The sequence below is a fragment of the Ambystoma mexicanum genome, chromosome 11 (genome assembly GCF_040938575.1).
Source record: "Ambystoma mexicanum isolate Mex_15411 chromosome 11, UKY_AmexF1_1, whole genome shotgun sequence".
NCBI lineage: Eukaryota > Metazoa > Chordata > Amphibia > Caudata > Ambystomatidae > Ambystoma > Ambystoma mexicanum.
Window position 1 is genome coordinate 768,849,980 of NC_090934.1, and position 14,798 is coordinate 768,864,777.

Below are 14,798 nucleotides of genomic sequence, written 5' to 3' on the forward strand. Positions count from 1 at the left end.
TCCAACGCTACGGGTATAGTCTCTCAATGTGCTAAAGAGCAATTGCAAGCACCTTGCCTTAAAAAAAAAAAACAAAGTTGGGAGACTTACATTTGTATTTTTGTCCTCTCCTTTTATAGGCAGACTGGTGACAGTAGGAAATCACTGAAAGCTTAAAAAACGACATGTAGAACGTAGTAGCCCGTATATTAGAAGTCTGCAAAGTGCCCCTACTATGGGCGCGTTTCCCACTATAAACGCACAATGGCAGTGTTCAGTGTATTTTTAACAAAGTCATTTAAAATATACAATGGTTAACCATTGCCAACTAATACCAGTTTATTTTACCGGCATTTACTCTCGAGGTATTGCAACGCTGTACCCGACTGACCATTATAGGGAATCACATCCGTAAAGTAAAGGTCATCACTAAATAATGCACACTCCAGAGAAGTAATTTACTCCTGGAAAAGATTTTCTGGATGCTGATCGAAACACATTGCGAAAGCATGGATAATTTGAGGGCAAAGGGAGCTAAAACTCTGCATTCCCCAGAGTGAAGGCACTCAAAAGTCAAAGTCCGAACTGGAGACCAGAATTAACCATCATGCTGGCTGTTTACTTTGGTTCTAAGACTACCTGTACAAGGGCCATCGTCAGCACCCTGGATAGCTCCCTGCAAATGCAGGTACTACCTGGAGGACAAAATAGAATACCCTGAACATTGAATTTTATTATTTTGGGCCAGTTAAGGGCTTTTCCCACCGAGACTACCAGAAAACTGGATCCTTCCCCCCCCCCCCCCCCCCCCCAAGACCGTAGACTCGGGATACCATTTGAAGACACTACAGGTATAATCTCTAAATGATTTAGGCCCGAGTTTAAATGCGTGACCATTTATTGTGATTATATCTTAGTGCGGCGCCCACGAAAGCATGACCCCCAACAAACCAGTGCAGCACATGCCATCAGCTAGTTGTAATTAGACTGAACAGCGTGGCTTCCCATGTGAACACCAGTTTGTGTTCAGACCTTTAACTGTCTGACAATGAGAGGACGCACTCAGTTTTGACAACAGTTGTGGCAACTCAACTTCAAGGCGATATTTAAGCAATTCAAATGAATTCAGAGTTCTACATAAAGTTATCAGCACATGGCAACAAGAAAAGACCCGCTTGCTCAGAGAGGAGCAGCTAAAGGGACATTTTTTTAACAGAGCAAAAGCACTAGATGTAACCGTTCAACAAGTTACTGTAGCATTTATATATTCCACCAACATAAAAACCACACGGCCGTCAAATTGGACACCCTATGTATTTACATGTAAAAGCTATTTTTAAATGGCGGGACAGTGCCATCTCGGGGTAGTTCCGCCCACAGACGTTTCCTTCTGCTTCTATAGTTGTGACGTTAGTATTACGCAATGGACTAAATACAGTCTGCGTGCATATTATAAGCATTCGTGGACAAATGGTGTACTATAGAATAGCTTGCTTGGACCACAGGAGACTTACTAGTATACAGTCACTTTACAATTTGACAAGTATGGCGCCCCTGTACAGATGAGATTTGTCATTTGAGTAACTTTACTTTTATTTATTTTACTATCCCATGTACTGAACTGACCCCTTCCCATGCACTTGCGCGATGTGAATGACATTTGGCCTAGTAGGATCGTTGTCCGTCTTCCGCCTTCCCTCTGTTCCCCCTCCCTTGCCTCGTCGCGCCTTTAAACACTTGTGTATAGGCGCGTTATAAATGCCATATATCACTGCAGCAAGACCACCCCCCCCTTCATAACCTATGTTCCTCTTCAGTTCACAGGGCGTCTTAGTAGTACTTCTCTGTATGTATACAAAAGGTGGCCCCAATTGGATAGGAAACGAATATACGAGCACTGCATTGGCAAATGGAGCTGGAAAAAAAGTTATGTTCAGTTCCTCCGCAATAAAGTAAAAGTAAATCTGTTTTAGTGTCAGCTATTCCCTCTCAGGGCATGCGAACATTGCTACAGAGCCACAACCAGTCCCAGTAAAGCTCTGCACATGTCTCCGTAAATATGTGCCATCTACCGCGCGGCGCAACTATTTACTGCCTTCGGTGATTGGAGTCGAAACATCGCATGAACAATAAAAGGTTCGTAACCCGCAAACACAATATATTTCTGGACGAAAAAGTAGAGAACAGCAAAGTTTGGATACATGAATGCGAACAGGAAATAGTTCACAGGTAGGCTAACAACATTTTATTAACGACAGCTTTCGGTATCAAAGAGTACACACTACAAAGGGTTTCTCGTGAACATTAACAAGTACACATTTCCAGATGCTACAACACAATTATTCGCCCGATCCCTTTCCAGAAGCAGATTTCCAATTCAAGGACTCAATGTAGGTGAACATAACGAAGTGCTCCTTATGTATCGGACCGTGCGTGTTTACGCCTCTCTGCAAGCCCAACGTCATCCCGCTGAAGACTCGGAAACTCAAGGACCAGGTGGTAGGACAGTCCTTCAAACAACAGAACACAGCCCCACGTGGCATGGGCTGTCACATCCGCGTCCCTCGGAAGGAGGCGGGTGCAGGGCGATGGCAGACCTGCTCGTTCCCAGACAGGCCGACAGCGGCCCAACAGTGTGTGCAAGTAGGGCATAAACATTGACACAAAAATGGCCATACGACACGGGATAGACCAGTGCCGAAGGAAGGGCGGGTATCATATTGTGATGGCAGAATCACCACTCATAGCGACCATTGGCTTCCTCTAACAACTAACATGACAACCTGAGCCCCGCCCAGTCCGGTCAACAAATGGCACAACTTTCCCATACACCAATTTCTAGCACCTCCCTCGCCTAACGGCAGGAACGATAATTCCAGAGTCCAGTTCCTCTTATCTTAGGTGATGCATTCCAAGTCCCAGCAAAATGTCGCTCACCCACCCATTCTCCGACAATACTCCCCAGTTACTGTGTCGCCCTCTGGACAGGACACGGAGCTACCACCAGGCCTGGCTGGGCTATCATCAGACCTAAATATTCTCCCCGGCCCCGGCTCCATACCTCAGTGAGCTGGCGCTCGGCGGCCTCGCGCAGCGCTGGGTCCATAGTGCCGCGCAGGGCCTCGATGATAGTGCTGGGCTCCATGCCTGCTGACAGTGCGGGGCGATCTCTGAGCTGAGCGGGCGCTGCGCACATGGACCCACTGCTCCAGCCACCGGCGCCAAAGGAAGAGAATCGTCAAGCTCCCGGATGCAGAACCGGGTGCTGCTGGGACAAGGCGTACTTCCGCCCGGCGCGGGGTACGTCGGATCTTGGAGTCCGGCAGCAACATCATGACATTTGTCCGGGCCACAGTGCCAGGGCCGAACCCTCAGGGTTCCTCCACAGGAATCTGTGGTTCTTTCCAGGGACTTATAGCTTCGCGGCGGCGAAGCAAGAGTGTCTAAGGTAGTATGCCAGAGAAGAATGTTAATGACCCTAGTCTCGTATTAGGAATTACCAGGATAGCAGTCTAGGGGTATATACGAGGGCTTCAACCTACGGGTATTGAGTCAATAACAATCCTATCTCAAATGGGGTCTAAGATAGAAGGGCTACCGCATCGGTTATCAAATGTACCAGCAATGCAACCTCTGGAGTTTCAAGGTGTAAGGTCCCATCCACATATTTATTTATGCACATTTGTAGAGCGCACAGCAGCCCTCGGCATCGTGGTGCTTGTTACAGTGGAGATTATATCTTAATTACATACACAAGAATACAGACAGCATGCAAGGAGTACATAATGTGCATAGTAGAGGAGGTAAAACGATAGTGGGTGTAAGAGTGTGTACAGTTAGTTCAAAAAATGGTTTTAAGATTTTTGCGGAAGGCATATATAGATGTTTCGGCTCTAAGAGCAGTAGGGAGCGTGTTCCAAAGCTTAGGGTTGAGATAAGGGAAGCTTATTCCACCTGCCTTAGGCTTTCTGATACGCGGTACCGTGAGTTGGTTGGTGTAGCATAGTCTGGTAGGCCTTGTTGAGTGTGCTCTGGATAGTGTGTCTGGTAGGTATGAGGGTGCTTCGAGGTCGATGCATTTCTGTGTGGTTGTGAGAATTTTGAATGTAATGCAGTCCTTGACAGGGAGCCGATGAACCATCTTTCTTGCTTCTGTGATGTGGTCTCTTCTGGGTATACTGAGTGCTGCTACATAGGTAGCAGTTTGTCTCAAAGGGATAGTGTTAAACTTACAAGTTATTATTTTTTATTGGCATTTGAACATCCAAATTAAATTGGTGTCAATTCATTCACAGACACATTTAGCAATCCAATACAGGCCATACAGAATGAATGTGTAACACGTTGGCAAACCAATATTGGGGTTAGTAACAATTCTCGAAACAGCTAAAGACTAAAGTAAGAGGTCAAAAGTGGACGCACGGCAGATTTTATGAAGTGAGGACATGGAGTACTGCTGTGGGGCATGGGGCTCACGAGAGGAACTGTACTGTAATGTTCTGTTTCCTATTATCACCTCGAGAAAGGAGACTTTCTATTGTTATGGTGGGTTGCAACCCACGTGTTGTTATGGCTGGAGTTTTCACCCGTGCGCCAGTTCGAGCTTGATATTAAACGAGTGTACTTGCCAAGAGATTGTCTCCATGATTTATTACATACTATCATATTACTGCTGTACGATTGAGCCTTCTGAAGGTGCACTTATAATATAACAATGGTGACGAGGTAATTCCTCGAATGAGGAGATTCGTTCGAAAGCAGCACCTCCACGTCGGGTGAACGTGAAACTTCCAGCTGCCCTGAACCGCAGTGCGTGGAGCCACATACGCCCATGCCGTGCTCCGGCCCACTATGCAGTGCTGCATTGCTTTTCATTTCACAGACGGTGAAGCCGCCGCGAGGGAAAAAAATACTCGCACCGCCACAGAGGAAAGTCTGCAATACACAAACATTTAAAGGAATATGCGCCCGGTGCGTATAACACGTGCAAATGCTTGCGAAAGCCCACACGCTGAAATTCTAGACTCAAGGTTCCACGGCCTCCCATGAGCCAGGCTCACAGCTTTAAGAGACACAATTTGCTGTCCAGCAGCAAGAGCCTCTCCCAGCTGCACGCTGTGCCACCAGCTAATCACCCTGCAGTGCCCAGACAGCAACACACAAAGCTGCAGACACGCTGCTTCAAAGTACAAGGTGAGCGCTGACAAATCTAATAAGGCCCCGCCATTATGTCTAGTAATGAGGCATACAGCAGTTTACAAAGCCCTCAATCTAGCGCCACTCCCCGCACGCCCGCCCTCAGGGAAGAGAGAGGAAATGACTCCTTACAACTGCAGGCCATGCCACATTTTGACATTTCAGACCCCAGTAGCCTGGCACCCAGATGGCTCTAGGAGCCACACATATATATCGATGCGACAGGAGTCCTCGAAGAACGCCGTCTGAGGAGAATTTTAATGCATTCCCTCGGCCCGGTGATAAGAGACATTGGGCCTCAATACGAGAATCCTGTTAAAAACAGGCCCATTGCCGGCATGGAGTAAGTAGCGGGTCCGTGCTCGTTTGACGCCGCTAATAGCGGCTGATTACAAGTGCGCGAGCACGCACGAACCCCCATGCCGGTAATGGCCATACCACCATGCCGCTATAGGCCCCCCAATCCCCCGATCATGGGACACGCCAATACCGCCTCCGCCTAGGAGGCACTCCTTAATACCGACCCGGTAATAAACATCATGCTAATACCGGGCTCGTAATACCGAACCCGGAAGTAACGTCATTGCGTCGGAACGGGAAATGCGCCGGCAGCCATCTTCAAAAACACAATCCATTGCAAACCTCCCAAACCACCAGTGTTGCACAGGAGAGACCAGGGCCTTTCAAAACAACATGTCTAAGGCAACCTGAAAATCCAACCCCCGCCTGCGCCGTCTGAGGGGAATTTTAATGCATTCCCTCAGCCCGGTGATAAGAGACATTGGGCCTCAATACGAGAATCCTGTTAAAAACAGGCCCATTACCGGCATGGAGTAAGTAGCGGGTCCGTGCTCATTTGACGCCGCTAATAGCGGCTGATTACGAGTGCGCGAGCACGCACGAACCCCCATGCCGGTAATGGCCATACCACCATGCCGCTATAGGCCCTCCAATCCCCCGATCATGGGACACGCCAATACCGCCTCCGCCTAGGAGGCACTCCCTAATACCGACCCGGTAATAACATCATGCTAATACCGGGCTCGTAATACCGAACCCGGAAGTAACGTCATTGCGTCGGAACGGGAAATGCGCCGGCAGCCATCTTCAAAAACACAATCCATTGCAAACCTCCCAAACCACCAGTGTTGCACAGGAGAGACCAGGGCCTTTCAAAACAGCATGTCTAAGGCAACCCGAAAATCCAACCCCCGCCTGCGCCGTCTGAGGGGAATTTTAATGCATTCCCTCGGCCCGGTGATAAGAGACATTGGGCCTCAATACGAGAATCCTGTTAAAAACAGGCCCATTACCGGCATGGAGTAAGTAGCGGGTCCGTGCTCATTTGACGCCGCTAATAGCGGCTGATTACGAGTGCGCGAGCACGCACGAACCCCCATGCCGGTAATGGCCATACCACCATGCCGCTATAGGCCCTCCAATCCCCCGATCATGGGACACGCCAATACCGCCTCCGCCTAGGAGGCACTCCTTAATACCGACCCGGTAATAACATCATGCTAATACCGGGCTCGTAATACCGAACCCGGAAGTAACGTCATTGCGTCAGAACGGGAAATGCGCCGGCAGCCATCTTCAAAAACACAATCCATTGCAAACCTCCCAAACCACCAGTGTTGCACAGGAGAGACCAGGGCCTTTCAAAACAGCATGTCTAAGGCAACCCGAAAATCCAACCCCCGCCTGCGCAAGAAGCGTTACTCTGATGAGGAACTTAACATGTTGGTGGACACCCTTGCTGCCCATGCTGATGAGATTAACACCCATAACCTCAAAAGGGAGGTGCAGCAGAGGAAGAAGGAGATATGGGAGGAGGTAGCCTACAAGGTATCTGCAGTCGGCACCACCCCACGGACAGTCAAAGACTGCAAGAAAAGGTGGGATGACCTCCGCCTTAGGGTCTGCAACATCCTGGCCAGCAATCGGAGGGAGGCCATGGCCACAGGCGGGGGTGCCCACTCCCCAGTCAAACTAATGCGCTGGGAGGAGACATGCAGTACTACCATCCAGATGGAGTCTATCGAGGGCTTCGGGGAGATGGAGACGGGTGCCGCAACATCTGGAGATGGAGGTGAGTGACCCTGTGGACCCCAGTAGGGCAAACCATGACGTAGCACAAGTGATCTGGAATAGAGCCTAGGCAAGGCAATGCATGTCCCAACACACACACACATCAACATTTACATGTCCAGATGGAGGCCCAAACCCTGCCACACTGAAATACATGCAAAGTGCCAATCCCATTACCAAATGACAGCCAACACACAGGGACCATTCCCATGTCATACATCACCCAAACCCCAATACAACGGCATGCCACCTGGCATGCAGCATTTCTGAATTGAGACGTCACAGCTAATGCCGAAATGCCCCCCTTCAAGCTACCCTGTGTGACACACCTGTAAGATATGAATGCATGATAAATGAAAATCTCTACAGCACCATATAATGCATCTTGCATGTAACACCATCACTGATGCCCTGCATCTGTTCTACCCCCCCAGGCACCGAAGGAGAAGATGGTAGTGAAGATCCAGCCACAAGGGCATCCACGTCCCGTGCCAAACCACCTGCCACTGGTAAAACCACCTCCGGGGTAGCCTCGCGGCCCACACTACAAGCCAGGGCGAGTGCACAGGCCATGCCGGCACACGAGGGCCCCACAGCTACGGATGAGACCGGAACCACAGAGCTGGCAACACCAGCGGAAGGGGAGGCCAGTGGCACCCATTCTGCTGCAACAAATTCCGTGGGTGAGGCAGCAGCCACAGCCCCACTGAGCAACATTGACATAGGAGCGGAGGAGTACATGGACCAGGAAGGCCTAATCCATGTGGCATGTCCACACACCCCAACCCCACACTCAGGCCACACTCTCCAGCCCCATTGCAAATCTGCACTGCACAGTTCCGACCTCAGCACCACCCCCGAGGCCAGCCCTGCAATTGCATGCCCGGCCGCAGCACCCTCAACCTCTGCTGCTCCCACTGACTTTGAGGCACGGCTATCAAGGGTGGAGGCAAGGCAGGACTCCATGCTGGAACTTGTTTGCCAATATGTGGCTGAGGGAGAAGATACAAGGCGGGAGATTGCGCAGGCCATTGCAGGGAACACTGCCGCCATAAATGCCTCTGCGGTCATGATGCGTGACAGTCTGGGGGCCGTCACGCAGATCCTGACCGCAATACTGCAACACATGCAGCAGCAACAACCGGCGCCAGCCGTGCCAATCACTACGGCATCCACCCCATCCACCACACCTGCATCCTCGGCACCCTCCAGCCCTGTGCGACTGACAAGGCAGAGTGCGAGGCAGTCTGAAATGCTGCCCCCGGACACAAAGAAAGCACAAAAATAGTGTGGGTCAACAATGGGAGTGGGGGAGATGGTGTCGGTGGTGTATAGGTGAATAAGGGGGTGTTCATTGGGGGTATGGGGAGTTCATTGGGGAGTATGGGGAGTTCATTGGGGGTATGGGGAGTTCATTGGGGTATGGGGAGTTCATTGGGGGTATGGGGAGTTTTGGTGTGTTGTGGGGAGGGGACAGGGGGCAGGCACTTGTCTGTAGTTTACATTAATATACCTGTTGTGTACAAAATCATTTGATGCCTGGACATTGTTCATTTCGTGTGTATTCATTTTATTCATGACAGTGCACAGTGCCCAACTCCCCACATACCCTGTGTGCATGTCCACATGGATCCAGTGCTCAGTGTAGTACTGACACATATCCATCAACGTCCCTGTGGTTCAGAAGTATTTGTCAATCAGTGATTGGCGTACAGCACGGCCATCTTGTGCATCATGTACTGGCAGGGGTTCTGCTTTTCCTCCGTCTTCATCCTCATCATCCATGCCCGGTGCATGCATGTCAATGTCAGGTGGCAGTGGTACATTACTCCGGACGCACATGTTGTGCAGCATGACACAGGCCATGGTGATCTTTGCCACCTTCTCAGGCCTATAAAGGAGTGCTCCACCAGACCTGCTTAGGCAGCGGAACCGCGCCTTCAACAGGCCAAAGGTCTGCTCAATCACGACACGGGTACGGGTATGAACCCGATTGTACTCCTCTTCATGGCTGTTCCGCGGGTTCCGCATAGGGGTAAGTAGCCACGGCTTCAAGGGATATCCTCCATCACCTGCATGGGAGTACAAAGAGGTCTGTGTGAGCTACTCTGAGCTGCCACCTTCAGGATTCACAGCCATGGCCGCAGCTATTTGCTGTTGACATGCACATGCCCCTGTACATATGCACAAAGATTATTTAGATGCATTGTATACTGCAATATGGTGTGCTAGTCTGGATGCTGTTGAACAGATGTTGCAGGGTGATTACTTGCATGCTGATGCGGATGTACTGTGGATGCGGAATGATGTCTTGCCTCCCATGATTGCAGTGTATACTACTCTGTACATAATCACACTAGCCACATTGGCACAGTTGCAATCATGTTTGGTCATGCATTGCTTGACATACCCATGGTGGCCTGGTTGTGCGTCTTACATGTTGACATTGATGTACGGCATTGGTCCAATGTGTGGCAGTGATGTGTCATGTTCGGTTTGGGAGGTTCAGGTCAGGAGTGTTTAGCTCTGAGTGCATTGTCCACTCACCGCCCATTTCCACCCTGGTGGAGTATGCATCCCCCCACCTCACAACCCTGATGCACTGCCAGTCAGGCAACTCACCAAGCAGCCAGGCACATCGTCCAGCATGTCGCTCCACGTGACGGGGTAGCGTGGAGTTACGCAGCACCATGGCATCATGTGTAGATCCGGGAAATCAGGCGCAACAATGTGTGATGATCTTGCCGGAGTCACATACCATCTGCACATTGATGGAGTGGTATTGCTTGCGATTGTGTTACACAGCCTCTATGGCATGAGGGACTACCAATTCGACATGGGTGCAGTCGAGGGCACCGACGCAATTGGGCATGCCTGCCAGTGCATGGAAGCCTACTTTGGTGTCGGCTATCTCCTGGGCAGTCCGTGGTAGGGATATGTGGGTGCTAGCATGCTTCAGGGGGGCATCCAGCACTTGGGTCAGCATGCGTGAAAATAGTGGTTGTGATATGCCATGCAGCTGGCCCACTGTGTGCTGGTAAGTGCCTGTGGCCAGGAAGTGGAGCACAGACACCACCTTTAGTAGCAGGAGGATGGCAATGCATATTCCAATGAGGCTTACGGTGCCGTCATGTATCATGTCCACAATGGTGTTGATGGTGTCCCGGTCCAACCGGTACAGGGTGTGGATCTGCTCAGGGGTTAGATTGAATGGACTGGGTCTGATGTGAGGTATTGGTGGCTGCCTACGAGGTACTACTGGCTGCACTGGTGGTAATTGCTGGGCCTGTCTCACCCTCCTTCTCCTCCTGCGTCTCCTCTGTGCTTCCTGTGGCTGTGGCTGTTGTTGTAGTTGGTGTTGTTGCTGTTGCTGTAGTTGTAGCAGTATAGGCATGTCCTCCAGCCCCATGATTGCAACAGCTAGTGGTATCATTTTGGTGTGGGAAGGGGTGTGGTGTGTGGGTGTACTCTTTTTATACTGGGACAGGCTCCATTGACTCCACCTGTGGTGATTGTGTGCACCTGTGGCAGTTGCCTTCACTGCAAGTTGCTGTTTACGGGTGGTCTGTGATGCCTGTATGGCCGCCGTCGTGCAGGCCCTATTTACTGCCTTTGGCATGCCGGTAAGTGCATGCCTGCGTAACTTGTGATGTCCTCCTATTACCGGCATCCCGGTAATTCCTCCGCAAAGGGGCGCGTGTACGCACGCAAGCCGGTATGGACGGGCACGGTACGGACGTTGGCGGTATTGGCGGGTTGTCGGGCCGTAATGGCCCGGACCCGTTAACTATGCTGGTAATACCATTCCGCCTTCCTATTTTCATTACCTCCATTCTCGTAATGAGGCCCCTTGTATTTGAGATGCCAGAAAACAATACCAACACATTTCAAGGTGTAATTGACTCACTAAATAATTACTTTGAACCGCTGAGAAACGTAGATTACGAGAGACATATTTTCCATACCACCATCCAGGATGAAGGCGAAAATATGGACAATTTTGTAATGAGACTGAGAAAACAAGCAAAGTACTGTGATTTCGACCGATACTCGATCGAAGAAGCACTCAAGTCGCAAGCCATAGCGGCTTGTGACTCTCCTGAATTCCAAAAGAAATTACTTCAAAAAAGTAGAACCTTGGATGAAATCCTACAGCTAGTGAGAGCTGATTCTGCTCTGTCTTTACAACAGGGGAGGAGAGAAGAGATCACTCCGGTTGTTACAGAGGCAGACAAGATTCACAAAGACGGCCTCTGCGACAGAAAATCAGATACTTGGAAGAATCCCTGCGAAGCAGACGTGACTCGCACTTCTCCTCGTCTAGTGGCGATCGAAAGAGAGGGTACGTTCATGCCATATGGAATGACACTGCCGCAGAATACAGCCTGTCATTATTGCTACAGATAAATGGACAGTGCCGTGAATTCCTTATCGACACTGGAGCCACGGTAAACGTTATCAATGAGGACACATACAAGTCTTTGGCAAGAAAGAAAGAATTAAGCAAAGCAGAAAATGAAATATACTCATATGGCTCGAACAAACTCCTCAACTGCCAAGGCATATTCCCAGCCATGTGTCAATACAAAGATAAAAGCTTAAAAGTAAAAATATCCGTCATAAAAGGAGAAGTACCATGGGGAAGCATACTCAGCTTCCGATCAGCGATTCAAATGGGTCTTATACATATAATGTACCAGATCATGTCTGCATATACTACCAGCCCAAAGGAAATGATAAAGAAAATGTTCCCAACGTTATTTAAAGGACTGCGGAAACTGAAAGGGAAACAAATCAAGTTACATATAAACACACAGATACAACCGACAGCTGAACACTACAGGGGCATTCCTCTCAACATCCAGAGACATGTAGAAGACGAAATACAGTCCCTATTGGAACAAGATATCATTGAACCCGCATCAGGACCCACACCGTGGGTGTCCTCCATTGTGCCCGTGGCCAAAAAGGAGAACAACACCAGCATCCGTAACTGTGTAGACATAAGGGCTCCAAATGTAGCAATAGAAAGGGAATGACATGAGCACCCATGATGACGGACATGATGCACCTACTACATGGGGCAAAAGTATTCTCAAAATTTGACTTAAATAAGGGTTATCACCAACTGGAATTGCACCCCTCCTCCAGATACATCACTACTTTCTCTACACACCTCAGACTATTCAGGTACAAGCGACTTAGCTTTGGAGTATCGTCAGCTGCTGAAGTATTTCAAAACGAAATCCATCAGGTCATCAAGCACATCTCAAATTGCTTAAACTACAGCAATGACATTCTAATATTCTGCACTACGCAGGAAGCGCATGATGATACACTAAGGAGAATGTGTATGGCCCTTGAGGACACTCACCTGACACTCAATGCTGACAAGTGTGAGCTCAGCAAACCGACCCTAAAGTTTTTCAGACACATATTTTCAAGCAACAGCCTACAAACGGACCCAGAGAAAGTGCAAGCATTAGTGGAAGCCCCCACACCCACCTTCGTGTCCACAGTCCGATCATTTCTAGGAATGGCGAGTTACTGTACGGAATACATTCAGGACTTTGCGTCAGTGAGCACGCCACTCCAGCTACTCACAGGAAAGGGCCAAGAATTCTACTGGTCCAATGAGTGCGAGGAAGCCTTTCAGGAGATCAAGAAGCGCATTGCCTCTGCATCCAGCATGGCGTATTACGACCCAGACCTCGACACAGAGGAGACTGTTGATGCCAGCCCTGGCGGGCTAGGAGCAATCCTAGGTCAAACAAAGCCAGGATCCTCTCCTGATTCACTGAGACTCATAGTGGCCTATGCAAGTCGCAGCCTCTCAGCAACGGAATGTGCGTATTCCCAACCGGAGAAGGAGAGCCTGGCAGTCGTGTGGACATGTGAACACTATCATCTGTTCCTATATGGTCGCCCTTTCACCATCATCATTGACCATCAGGCCCTCACCACTATATATAGAAAACCAACTGCCAAGATGCCACCACGAATTGCAAGGTGGGGACTAAGGCTGCAAGAATACTAATTGAAAATCATACACCACCCGGGGAAAGACAACAACCCGGCAGACTTCTTATCCATATATCCTCTTCCAGCTCATGATGAGTGGCAGTCCAACAAAGCAAACCAGTACATAAACTATCTGATAAGCAATGCACTCCCAAAATCCATTACGAGTGCTCAACTGTTAGAAGCCCTGATGAAAGACTATTTACTCCAGAAGATACAGGAATGCCTGAGGTTGGGTCAGTGGCATGTCAAAAATAACAGTGAAAAACCTCTATCCTCGGCTGAAGAGAGGCACTTCCACACATTCAGACTCATCAGACACACGTTGTTCATGTCTCCTGAAGGACTCTTGCTGAAGGAGAACAGAATAGTCATCCCCGCAAGCCTGCAGGAGCAAGTGCTTGAACTCGCACACTCTGTGCATAGGGGAATTGTCTCAACAAAATGACAACTCAGAACCAAAGTGTGGTTCCCCCAGATGAACGAAAGAGTAGAACGGCTGCTAGGCAAATGCATTGCTTGCAAGGCAGTCGCCCCACGCACATTTCCTGAGCCTCTCAAGATGTCATTGATGCCTCTGCAGGTACGGAAGTTGCCATTGACATGTTCGGCCCGTTGGCCAACGGCAAGTATGTACTGTCACGGCTCGCTCCCTTCGCTCCCGTTCCCGTCACTTGGGGGCATGTTTTGGGTTTTTTTCCCTACTGGACATTTCCTCCGAACCTTATGCTACAGTGCTGTGATGAATTGGGAGCGCTAAAACCTTATTTTCCAAGTTACTTCCCTTCCGGATCCATTCCCGGTTTTTGGCAGCCAGCATGCTACTTTAATCTAATGACTATGCTTCCCAGAATGCCTGGCTCACTGCCTCACCTCCTCCCTTGCAGGACAAGGTTGGGTGGAGGATAGGCAACACCTGTGGCTGCAGGTGCAGCAGGCGGCACACCTGAGGGGTGTGCTCGTTAAGCAGCTTTAAAAGCCTCAGTTTACTTCAGCCCAGCGCTGGTCATTGTTGCAGTGTTCCTGTTGTGACTGGTCCCTTGTTCCTAGCTTTTGTGCCTAGTTCCTAGTTCCTGTTTCTTGTTCCTCTGCCCTGGATTTCGGATTTATGTGCTTAATTGATTTCTGCTTTCTGGATTTCCCTTTCTGTCTTCCTATGTCTGCAGGCAGCCTTTCTCTGTGCTTTACCCTTTGATGCTGTCCAATTTGCCTGTGTTCTCTGTTTCTTTGATGCTGTCCTTTGCTACTGAAAAACTTGATGCATTAGTCTTTCCCTTTATTGATTTACCTTCCTGCCTTTTCTCCTTGGATGGGTGGGAAGGTTTCCTTTTGTGATATAATTTTCCCTGCTCCTGATCCTTACTTTCTATTGGGATCCATTCCATGTTTTCCATTGCACTTCTGCATTTATTTCCCATTGATTATTAGGTGTGGGGTGCTGTTGTAACTAGTCCCTGTGTGAATGCCTTTTGTTTTCCTCACTATTCTATTATCACAATTCCTACTTGCCC

At 49.4% G+C, this 14,798-nt stretch overlaps 1 protein-coding gene across 1 annotated transcript in view; it reads right to left on the reverse strand.

Moving 5' to 3' along the window:
- IPO7 (importin 7) overlaps positions 1–3,235 on the reverse strand; it is a 1,018,209-nt gene extending 1,014,974 nt beyond the window's left edge. Inside the window, exon 1 of the mRNA XM_069623670.1 lies at positions 3,041–3,235. Coding sequence (XP_069479771.1) covers positions 3,041–3,175 — 135 coding nt within the window. The 5' untranslated portion in view covers positions 3,176–3,235. The remainder of the gene's footprint in view (positions 1–3,040) is intronic.
- Positions 3,236–14,798: the final 11,563 nt, after the last annotated feature.